Source organism: Phoenix dactylifera, chromosome 7, assembly GCF_009389715.1.
Source record: "Phoenix dactylifera cultivar Barhee BC4 chromosome 7, palm_55x_up_171113_PBpolish2nd_filt_p, whole genome shotgun sequence".
Taxonomy (NCBI): domain Eukaryota; kingdom Viridiplantae; phylum Streptophyta; class Magnoliopsida; order Arecales; family Arecaceae; genus Phoenix; species Phoenix dactylifera.
In genome coordinates this window covers 2866949-2879331 of record NC_052398.1, presented here as the reverse complement: position 1 = coordinate 2879331, position 12383 = coordinate 2866949, and the positions used below count along the sequence as shown (strand labels likewise).

Sequence of the window (12383 nt, the reverse complement as noted above, 5' to 3'; positions counted from 1 at the left end):
AATTTCAGTGTCCATAGCATTGGTGGGGAGCTGTGGGACAGGGCAGTATCCCTATATCACATGACCGGGCTTCCAAACACCAAATATAATGTAATATGCAAGTCTTGACAAGTAATATGCGATACCTACTCATGGTGAGTTTGCTTAAACATCTGTGCTTTTGGAGTGAACACAAATGATTCTAATATACATACACAGGAATTTTTCTTAATAAAAAATTGAAGAGGTCCCATATTAGTTCCTGTCTTAAATATTGACCTCAAGTAAGCCATAATATCCAATAATTTTTATCATGTTGTAGATGTTTTGTTGAATCGAGCACACGGTTTAACACAGAAGCTAATACCCTTCCATGGAAGCTAACTGTCAGTTACCGAACAGTGAAACTTTGCAGTGACCATGATCCATGCTCAGCTTCCAGTCATCTGAAACAAAGCGGACCTCAATCCATCGAAAACAGACAAAACAGACATAACGCTTTTGCGCAATGCTACTCTTCAGCCCATTCAGTGCTGCTATGAGGCACTTCACGAGGCATTGAACAGACAGCTAAAAAGTTCTTCAGCAATGAAACCACGCACAGCACAACTCCCATGATTGAAGGAAAAAAAAGGTGCAAACTAGCTGATACAGTTTGATATGGCAAGTCCTCGAACATTCGGAGAAGAGACATCAAGGTGCAAGGCGTGTTTTTTTTATGCATGTTAAGCCAGAGGCCATAAAACAACAAAAATATCCATGCCAGCAACCCATAATATTTCAGAGAAGCATAAAGAGTGGGAAAAAATAGAAGAAAGGAGAAACATTTGAAATTTAGTAAGCAAATGGAAAGATCATAACTCATAAGAAATTCCCAGCTGATCCCTAAACAGCTTGCGCATTCCTGTCCACAAAAGTATTCACCACCTGCTGTAATTCACTAATTCTACAAACAACAATGAGAGCTTCCATCAAGTCAGCAGGGTAGAATCCTTGAAGCCGGTGATGTTTTATCGTGAGAGAACTATCACCTGGAAATCTCCATAGTTAAAAAAAACAGAAAATGCTTTGGCAGGATGAATTCAAGCTTATCTTCGTACTGCGCTCCCACCACGAGGTGCTTCATAACTGCCTCCTGCTCGAGTTGGAGTCTGCCCTGATACATAGCTTGGAGGCTGCGTCGATCCATAGGGTGATGGCATCCGAGCTGACCCATAGGTGGGTGGTGCCTGTGTTGATCCATAGGGTGCAGCATTGCTGCCGGCAGTAACTGCCGCCTGAGGCACCCCTGCTCCTCGAGGAGCATCATATCCAGATCTTATAGGAGCCTCATAGCCAGCACCTCTGGGTGCCTCATAGCTAGCACCTCTGGGTGCCTCATAGCTGCTGCCTCTGGAAGCATCATAGCCGGCAACCCTGGATGCATCATAACTTGCATTTCTTGGGGCATCATATGCGGGGCCCCTGGGTGCATCATATCCAACCTGGGCAGAAGCAGGTCCAGCTGGACCTCCACCATATGGAGCTGCACCACCTGAAGGCCCACGTCCCTGCATTTCAGTAAGAACAGGGCGCCTTAGATTATGCACAAGAGATATAAAAATAGTATGAATCAATAATTCTTGTTCTCTCTATTTGATCTATTGATAATTAATTAAGAACTGAAATGACAAAAGTTATACTTGAAGCCAAATGCAAATACTGTTTTTAAGCAAAGACTGCAACTAAAAACAAAATGGTACCACCAAAATGAAAGTTACAGATAAACCCCTTTTCTTATCCTCTATAAGCAAAGGAAAAATTAGCAATGCCCATTTATTCAGCATATGCTGCCTACTGGAAAGCTTCTCAAAATTTTGAGGTAGCACCTTATCAATTAAAATTTTCTAAAGCAGTGCCTCGTCAGAATCTTATTAATGTCAGAAACTAAATCCCTGCTGTTTTTTTTTTGGTACAAAAATGCCTGCTGCTTTATGTTGTCAGAATCGATGAATATTGGTTGCCTGAAGCAAGAAAGACTCTGTGTGCATTAGCACACAAGCACTTTGTTGATAAGTGACTTGAAAACAGATAGGACAGTTAAATAAGTCAGTACATTAGAATACATTACATTGTCAGGCAAATGATCTTGAAATGTGGGACATGCAGATGAAAATTATCTGAGTCAAGTATTAAACAGTAATTGGACAAACTTTACCAAAACAAAGTGAAGATGATGCCCACCTGCGGAACTCGGTAACCTTCCTCATAAGCATTTTGTCCACCAGAATGATGCCCAGATGAATCATTTTCCCTGTGTGCAGCATTGGTACCAAATGGCCCCCCTGCAACATATTACAAGAGCCATATGAAAACCTTAATATCCACTAGTCACTATAAGTTAAAAAGTGACTGCATGCAGAAAGGCCGGCAGCCAATTATGTGTTCATGCATACCTAAAGCACCGGCACCACTTCTATCAAGGTTAGTAGCATTCGTCAATTCAGCACGCAATTTCTCCACCTCCCTAACCATGGAAATGTAGTTCCTCTCCATTACCTGAAGAGACTCATAGTGGTCGATGCGCAGTTTCCTTTCATAATCATATGTAGCTCTGAAATGGAAAAGCAGGAAAATTGATCTTAAACATTTAGATTTCACTCAAAAAAAAAAGCAACCTTGCTAAAAAATAAAACTTAGAACAGAGATTTTGACCTGCAATGTTGATATTCTTGTCTGAGAGCATCCAGTTCAGACATCAGTGCAGGGATTTGCTGAAGATCACCATAGCTCCTCTGCATATCCTGAGTCAGCTGTTGGACTTTTGAAATGAGTTCCTCTCTCGCTGCCATCAAGCTATGGGCTTCTGCACGAGCCTGTTGCAACTCCACTTTAACAGGCTCAGAGGCTTTCAAGTCAGCTTCCATCTTTGCTATCTTGTCTTTGAGGACTCTCAAGTGTTGCTCTTGCTCGGCGTTGACAACACCACTACGGGTCTGCAATCTCTGCAAATCTTGTTGGGCAGAAGCTAGTTGTTGCCTCAGAGTGGAATGTGTTGCTGCAAGCCTTTGGTTCTCTGTTGCAAGCCTTTGCATCTCCACATGTTGATGAGCAAGCTTCTGCTCCAAAATTTCTGGAGGCAACACATCAAAAGGAAAGGCACCAGGCGGGGGGCGGATGCCTGGACCAAATGGCTCAGGGTGTAGCATGCCAGGGACAGGAAGAGGCCGCCGTAAATGAGGTGGTTGACGGCCTTTGCTTGCCATCACAGTCGACAGAATCCTATCTGCAAATGATGAAATAACAGAAAATTGTCAGCCTGGGAGATATCATTAGATTAACAAATTTACATAATACAGAAAAGAAGAAATGTCAAAATGTGCCCCAAAGACACAGGAAAAAGATGAAATGTTATCAACTGACAGAGCTCAACATAATGCAGTAGACAATGGTGGGCTTAGTATATCTTTTGTCATCATCTCACTCATAGCACAATCCAACATTCAGATGACTGGCAAAACACAAAAAATATAGCATATAAAGGAGCAAAATTCCAAAGCGGAATTTATTGCAGTCTCAAGCTCAAGCAGCATATTTTAGACATAGCAACAGCCAACCAATACAAAGAGATAAGTGGATTAGGTTTGCTGCTTGTTGTTACTAGATATTTACTCCTGGAACTCACTATGGCTTATATCCAGGGAACAATTTATCATCCTTGCAAAAATTCACCAATCTACATTCATGGAGTCATCAACGAGGGAGCAAGTTCCACGGACCATTTTCCGCATCTTTTAGCATAAAAAAAAGATACTCAGCAAGGATACCACTAATTTCTTCCAAGTACCACCAAGCAAGCCAAGATAATTAAGCTTGCCTCTTCTCCTGGAAAGGATGCATTGGACAATTCCTTTATCAAGAGTCTTCTAAATAATATTACAAGTTTTAGAGGGCAAAATCATCCCAGGCCACAGCCACAAAGAACCAAAGCACGCTGCCACTTACAAGGAATGCCTCTAATTTTTATTGCAGATGAACACATCTAAATATGTAAAAGAAGTAAGAAATGCAGGTAAATGGAAAGCAAAAGGAAATAACAAAAGAGAAAAGAAAGGGAAATTTTACTTTATTAGCCTTGAATTTTTCTTTTCTAAATATGAAAAGGAAAGTTAAACAAAGACAGAAATCACTTGGAAAGGGAAGAAGTAAATACAAAACAATTAAGATAATTGGTAGGAGGCAATCGTTTTAACAACCACCCCCCCCAAAAAAAACAATACTGTGTTTGTTTTTCGATTTGATATGCACTATGATCTTGCGGATCAAAAGGCCAGTAGAAGTAAGACATTCACCAAACCACGAGCATCTATTTATATAAACTATAATAAATGTTGAAATAGAAAATGAGACAAATAACTTGATCGATAAAAGATCAGCATCAATCATCAAAATCTTTGGAAACACCCATACCACCTTGAACAAAGCAAAGAATAAATCTGGAAGTAAAACATGAAATGAGGAATGGATGATGAACTAGATCCCAAATTCAATGTAATAACCCACCATAAGTCGTGGAACATAAGTCTTAAGAGCCTCCAAAAGACACAAATGCCAATAAGTAAAGGAGGAATGCACACTGAAAACCTGAAATTAAACTCGTCCAGTAACTAAAAAATCTAAGGATCACAGTTGCAACGCAAAAGTTTGGAAAGGATCTAGACAGCAGAAGTTTCAAAGTAAATCAACAGAAATCAAGAATATAAGATTATAGAATAATTTATATGTTTATTAATATAGAACCAGCATGGAAGAGGCAAAAACAGTAAAAAAGCCAAAATTAACAGCACTGGCATCAGAGAATAGCAACATTTATGCATGGTCCATATATTTTTCTTGAATTATTAGTGATTCATGAACGATTCATTAGCAAATCATAAAATTTGTGAACAACTGGGCAATTCTCAAGTAATTTGTATACTGAGAATAAATTCAGATTTTTCAATAATTTGAAGAATGTCGTTACCATGTTATGGACAATATTTAACCCCGTTTGCCTATTGCATCATCCATCTTTAGTTTTTTGAATTAAAAAATCATCAAGGACTCTTTCATTCAAATCCCCTCATTTGCACATCTGCGACATAAGAAACACAGTACACCAGACCACCACCGAGTGCTCTACCTCTCAAAGTAATTTAGCAATCCCATCTTGTTTCGCATGAGTAGTGCGCGCATGCGCGCGTACACAGAGAGAGGCAGAAATCTTGCACAGGAGAAAACTACAAACATATTGCTCCAAAATACTGGATGCAACTTCCAATTTCCACTTTATATTTAGTGGCCATAAGAAGCCAGCCACCAGAATTCACATTCTGTGATAACCAATGCTCACCAGAACTGTGATGTCTGTGGATTAAAGAACCTTAACTAGGTTCAACAAATGGACTGTGTTCCCTCTGTTTATACTTATTTCATGCAAAAAGTTTCTTACGATTGACTCAAGTTTTCCCTCTCGTCAACTAGAATCCCAGAAACAAATATTGAGATTAAGAATACCTGAGGAAGGACAAGTCAGCCGCCAAGATTCTCCCATCCAACAAGTTAACTTTACTGTGCATGCACTCTGATACAACCTAAAACATGGTTGGGTAGCCAGCAACTTAGTTCTATACAGAGTCTCTTTCATTCTTTTTCCCTCATCTTCAATTGTACCCATGGTTTTCACCTCGGCCAAGGTCTTAGCTTTGTATCGGTATCAAGTGCATCCCCCAACCCCAATATGATATACAGCCATATATGAAATATCAGTACATAATATCTTGGCAAATATGAACCTAAAAATTCTGAGGCATCCCTCAATACGAGACAAACATATCAACTAATATGTCCAATCACCTTTTTGCTTCCTTAAATAAGTTTTCTAACTAACTAATTTCAAAATAAATGACAAACATAGCAGCTAATCTTGAATTTGGTGTAATGGTATTAAAATGTTAGCTCTAATATCAAAAATATCTCATTTAGTTCCATGTTTTTTCTAGTTTCACTTTGTCAAGGTAAGCCAAGATCTCAGTTCATTTTGGACTTGGCCACCCACCGAGATGACCGAAACCTCAGTTTTCCATAACCATGACTGCACCCCTCCTCTCCTCTCCTCTTTCCCTCTATCTTTTTTAAACCTCTCCTCCTCTTTCCCTCTCTCCTTTTTAACCCTCTCCTTCACCCTTCTCCTTCTTTACCTCCTTTCTCTCCTCTTATTTATCCAAGAGTGAAGCTCTCACAACATCCTACTTTGAGAGGACACAGATGCAAGGATCAGGTGCACCACAACCCACAAGACTCTTTTCCCACAGTTTAGTGACATTTTTCATCCTTTTCTTTAGACTTCTTCTTCCCATTCACTTAATCTAACATAACCTTCCCACCATAGTTGCAATTAAAATAAACGGGAGTGATCCCTACGCCTATTTGGAGCATATCTGCTACTCTTCTCATTGCTCTCTAAATCCTACTTTAAATCATATTGTTTGTCGCGTCCAGGTGATCAGAAGCGTTTAAAAACGAAAGCATTTTGATGTTTACTATGACCAATTAACCTTATTCCATCTATCTTCACTTGGGATTAAATTTTAATCCTTGCACACCAATCATTCTAAATATATGCTATCAGAAAACTTTTCCAATAATTGGGCGTTCCTTAGATGTCTCATCCAATCAGCTCCGTAGAAAACTGGAAAACATTGGTTTCCTCCACCATCGTCCTTACAACCCCAAATCATTGCATCTCGCTTCATTTTTTTCTCAATAAAAATAAAAACCCTCAACAATGAACCAAATACGAAGACCAGAGACGATGAGGAACAATTGGTTCTCTTTAAAACAGGAAAAAAGACCACCGATTCTACTCTAAATCCAAAACCTGTGCATTATTCTCCATGCTTCTTATAAAAGAGGCCAAAAATGAAATCAATAAATAAAAAAGAAAACGAAATTTTCACAACAGAAAAAGCCACAACAGATTAAAATCCAAACGAAGGAACAATAACCCTTGGGGTTCGCCGGTATAAGAACGATCACCAGGAGAACGAAATGGAAGCGAAAAAGGGAAGATTTACAGGTTCTTATCTCTCGCGAGGGTTTGGGTTTGGATTCGTCCGGCCTTCGAGCAGTCGATGGGAGAATGAGCAAGGGAGGGGGAGCGCATAGGGTTTGGGGGATTTTTCGCGACTCGATCTCTGGCGGTGGATGTGGTCACCGCCAGAATGCGCCGTGCACTCACCACCAGATCCCCGGTGGACGGTGGTGCAGATACTCGTATAGACATTTCTATGCGAGCGCAAGATCTGCCGTCCACGAGTGATGGAAGTCCATCACGTTTCGTCTGGTTAGTGAGTCTAAATTAGCTTCTGTGCTAGATTTCTACACAACAAATTATATTTATGGGAAAGCATTTGCCAAACCAAGATTTATTAATCAATCATGAATTTGATGACACCACTTTAGACCGCAACGTATCTGTGAATCTGTGACTGCAATGGGTTGCCATAATACTTCTCATTCATTTATATGCCAAAACTAAAAGCTAACCTAATGGAGTGCCTCCTAACATCATCTATTTCTTAGGACTACTTTTAATATCACGATTGAAGTCAACCATTCGTCGCCAATATTACAATACTTTTGCACAAATTAAATTATCACTACACTAATGGACATATATTTAGCCCTATATCGGTTATTCGCCGGATAGTTCTTATATACTTATACAGAACTAAGAAACTCAGATTCCTCTTGATGGTAGTACATACTTTTCAGGCCGCAAGATCACTCTATGACTTTATATCATGTCAATTACATGCTTGGTAAACCCCACTTTCGCAAAATTGTGACTAAGATGATAGTAGAGAAGATTGAAACTTGATTGGCTTCCAAATTGCTTTCATGCACCAGTATTTTAGCCTATAAAGCAAAAATCGAAACCATTTTGGTGGCTTGTGAGTGAACTAATGCTTATCACTTTAGGATTTGTATGAGAGGTTAACTAGGTGGTGTTTTTTTATCATGCAATGGCATGTCCTTTTTTTGCCGGTTTGGTACTGTGTATAGCTGTGTATTTTGGTGCAGTTTCTCAATTCATTATTGCATCATTACGTTTTGGTCAGCATAAATGGTTAAAGCAACCATCAGGATTTGGTTAGAATAAAGCCCATATAATTTGGTCAAATTAAAGTGACTGCTACTCAAACAACACAAAATACATGATTCTAGGCTACTAGAGAGCAGTTCAAGAAAAATAACTAACATAATTATTAAAATAACATAAACCACATGCTCATCGCTCGCAAGTCACAACTCAAACCTACTACCAAAATCCGATATATAACCGGAGTCAAGTTATTTGTTACATTAATTCAGATTGAAGTTTGGATCGCATGGAGTTTGTGCCAAATTTCTGCTACCGTCCCTAGTTAAACAATCAGTTGACACTATATTGTGATTGAGAGTATCATATACTATCATGGGCAGTAATCTGAGATATTAATATTGGAATAATTGTGGGTTTTCCTATTGGCAGTGTACTGCTTACCACTCGCTCACATAGTGCAGGTGAAGTGCCCTAAATTGCAAAATTATGTAGCCTTTTTGTGTCAATTCTCTAATGAAGCTTTGTGTATTTTTTCCCATTCACGCAAAGGATATCATACTTTTTTCCCCATAACTGTGATTCTGTGTTTAGAACAGCAAGAAAGGTACTAAATCTTTAGGTTTGGAAAGCATGAGAACTGATACGAGAACAGAGTTTGTCACCTAAACACCTTCGGTTTTTGTGGTTAAAATTGTTTTGCATCCAGTGACTACGAAGGAGACTCTCTCTCTCTCTCTCTCTCTCTCTCTCTCTTACATTGCAGGATTTATCATATGCTTTTCATGATACACCAATCTTCATGGATAAACCCTCCATTTTCTGATGTTAAGTACTAATGGTGCATAGACCCCTCCAGTCACTGATGTCAACTTTTTTCCCTTCCCCTTTAAACTGAGGTGAATTATTAGTGGAGCTACGATAGCAATTAACAGTCCTGTGTCTGTCTACAGAGGGAAGTTCTGTTGATGACTCTCAGTAAAGGGTTGCTCTTGGAAAGAAATATCTTTACTGGCTTAATTGCAACCTTTATTTTCCTAAAGAAACTTGGCTGCTTAATTGCAGCTTTTGGGTTAATTCTTGCTTGCTTCCTATGGAGTCACATGTATAAGTGGTAATCCTAGCCCCAACCCCATAGTTGATGAAATCTAGGCATGACTACTGAGCTAAGCCAGGCATGAAGCACAAAACTAGACCCATCTAATTATGCGCATAAGGATGGTAGTTGATTTAATTAGTTTGGACCACTAACATAAATATGATATTAAAATTCAAATTTTCACCTTTTTTTTTTAATGAAAGTTGGAGCAAGTAGGAAGCTTCCCCCTATTTATTTAAAACAGAGGCTATGTACAAGACATTAGAGGAAGAAACTACTAGTATAATCAAGGTATGTCGTACTGGTCTAAATCGAGAGGTACGGAATATACTGTATCGTACCGATTTGATACCGTTATCCAGTATGGATGGCGTACCGATACTCGATATATCAAAAAAAAATTATACCATACTATACCGATACTGTGCTAGTATGGCACCAGAATCGAGATGGCAAATTTTGAATAAAATATTGTGCAAATCAGAATGCAGGGTCACAATTTAGCTAAGATGGTGATGCACCAAAGACCCTAGTGAGCTCCGCAACTTTTCATCACTGTCTTTCATATTCTTAAGAGCACAAATGTTCCCAATAGTGTGAGCTATGCAGCACTCTTTGGAGAATTGAATAAATGGAGGAAGTCCACAAAATTCTTGCATTCCTTTCTCCCCAAATCTCCTGACGCTGGGCCGTGCATAGCTGATCTCCCGTCTTTATCACTAAAATTTGGAATTTTCTCTACCTCTAATCAGCCCGAAGGCTATGCAAATTTGATGGCCAACCAACCACTCAAATTCAATTGCATTTTGATGCAGTTCCAGAGATTTCGTGCAATGGGGCATTTGATGAGCAAATGATTGATAAATTCTACTCATGCCCCATATTGGACACAGCCACAGATAATTTGCCATCCGACTTTGTAGGCCGCATTCACACCTGTAGGGTGTGAGCCGCCGTTGTACCAAAAAAAAAAACAAAACACAAGGCGGATAGCTTTGGCCACCACCAGTGACTCAGCTTTGCCTGCACAGAAGAGAAGAGCATCATCTACAAAGAAGGGGCTTCTGATGTTAGAGAAGACATTGCTGCTACCAATGCCTTCAATAGATCCTAGTGATCTAGCCTGCTTGAGGAGTTTGGGGAGAACATCTGTAGCCAGAATAAATAATGCTGCCAATAGCGGATCTCCCTGTCCAAGGCCTCGCCAATATTTAATCCATTTACTTGGCGCACAATTCACCAGTACCAGGGCTGCAGAGGCTGAAGAATTTCAATTTATCCTACCAAAAGCCTTTTTAAAGTCTGGCTTGACACTTTAAAAAATTTTGATAATTGATCTGCCTTTGAAAAAATCTGTTTGGGATTCATGTAAGGATCTGTGCAGACGTGTGTTTAGTCTCACATCAGTTATTCGCTGCATAAATCTTAGATACTTATATAGAATCAAAAAATTCAAATAATACCATCTAGCTAGTATTCTGGATAAGGCCCTGAATTGTTTCAATTATTGAAAAAACAAATCCCTCCGTGCTCTTTTCGTCTGTCCCATAGACAGCTGAAACAATTAGGCTTCTCTTCATAACTTTGCAGTACAAGTCCACTGTAAGAGAGAATCCTTTTTTGGGATAGAAGTTCTGATAGAGAAATGACGAGAATTCCATCCAATCAAAATCCCTTCTAAATCCAAAATGAGGCAGTTGGTGATGCCACCTTGAACTCCTGGATAAGCACAAGAGCCTCTCACAATTCAGGAGGCAACGACATCTTGGTACATGGAAGCACACTAGAGAGGGGCCCAGGAATTCGGCTGGTCCATGCCTTGCAAATAGGACTTTACCCATGGAAAGAACTCATTACAGTAAATGGAGCTGGTCTGGTCCATATCCTGCACTAAGACAAATACTGAGCTTTTCTTTGGGTTGGTGAAGAGGATGATGAGCATGGTACCAACCAAATGATATCAACAAACCAACCATATAATTCATTCTCTATACCTAAGGATTTATTTTGATTCCTTCCCTTCCTCTTCATCCTGCATTTTGGAGACTCCATGATGGCCCTTTGTCTGCATGCCTGTCGGCATGGTTTGGGAGTATGAGTAGGAGATCTAGATGGACTGTAACCAAAATTATGGTGGGTAAGATGTCACCATAGAACTGCCACCTCAGATATTTTAGAGGTTCAGAAATCCAAATAAAGCGTAAGGCAAACTCCAAGTTGCAAAACCTTAAGGTTTAATGGATAAATACAACTAGTATAATAAAATGAGCAAATGGTTAAGTGGCAAATTTATAAAATCTGAAGGAGAAAGTAAATTTTAAAATTCTCTTATGCTTAAGTTTAATGCTGGGCATTATGTTCACTTTAAATTCTAAGATGCATTTGTCGCCTGCGAAAAACTTATTCGGATGTGCATTGCATTGATTCTTTAAGTCACACAATTCTCAATTCTTATGTTATGTGAGTCACACTGACTACTCTCAATCCTGGCATTGCAAATTTCCTTCAAATATATGTTGAGCTCTTTTTGTCACTTCTTGCCTTACACTATTGTCTGGACCTTTCATCATGTTCATAAACTTTGGGCAGCTATATATTTTTTCATTGTATGTGCTTAATTAAATCTTATAGGCAGCATCGCAAGTCTTGAAATACATTAATTAGATTTTGCATTTCATTTCAGAGTCTATGAATTGGAAGAGTCATTCTTTTGAGGAAAAACTGCACACACACACACACACACAAAGAAAAAAACCAATTAATGTGGAGTTAATATGAGGTTGGGAGCAAGTTATGCGTCCCCATCAAATCGTTTTGGACTATAATTCCCAGACAATTGACCTTGCACTAGATTGGGCAGTGAAGCTTAAGATACAATTTTACAAATTGAACAATTGCAGCAATTCCACGCAGATTTTCCCATTAATTGATTGGTGATAGGGCTATCCTTAAGGTTTGATATGTAGATTATTTAAAAGAATAAAAGCAACATCATAGTTAACGGTATTATTTAGATGAAGTACATCTTCATTTCATTGGTTAGCAAACTAATCCAAATTTAGGTCAACATAGTCATCAAAATTAAATGTCAGCGTCGATCTGATATTCAATTAGGAAAGGTAAGCAAATCCAAAAGTTCTTGCTTATGAACCTTGTTAGGCCAAATTTCATCCAATCTCGATA

General features: G+C 39.0%; 1 protein-coding gene across 2 annotated transcripts; it reads right to left on the bottom strand.

Moving 5' to 3' along the window:
• Positions 1-657: 657 nt before the first annotated feature.
• On the bottom strand, positions 658-7207 carry LOC103702413 (protein FLX-like 2). 2 transcript variants are annotated; one of them, XM_008784850.4, is made up of 5 exons: positions 7084-7207; positions 2674-3244; positions 2415-2572; positions 2203-2303; positions 658-1529 (listed from the first exon to the last, which is right to left on the bottom strand). In XM_008784850.4, exons 1-5 carry the CDS (start codon positions 7160-7162, stop codon positions 1068-1070), a joined length of 1371 nt encoding a protein of 456 aa, XP_008783072.2. In that variant the 5' UTR covers positions 7163-7207; the 3' UTR covers positions 658-1067. The 2 variants fall into 2 exon arrangements, with proteins under 2 accessions (XP_008783072.2, XP_008783073.2); XM_008784851.3 differs by having other exon boundaries at positions 7074-7174.
• Positions 7208-12383: the final 5176 nt, after the last annotated feature.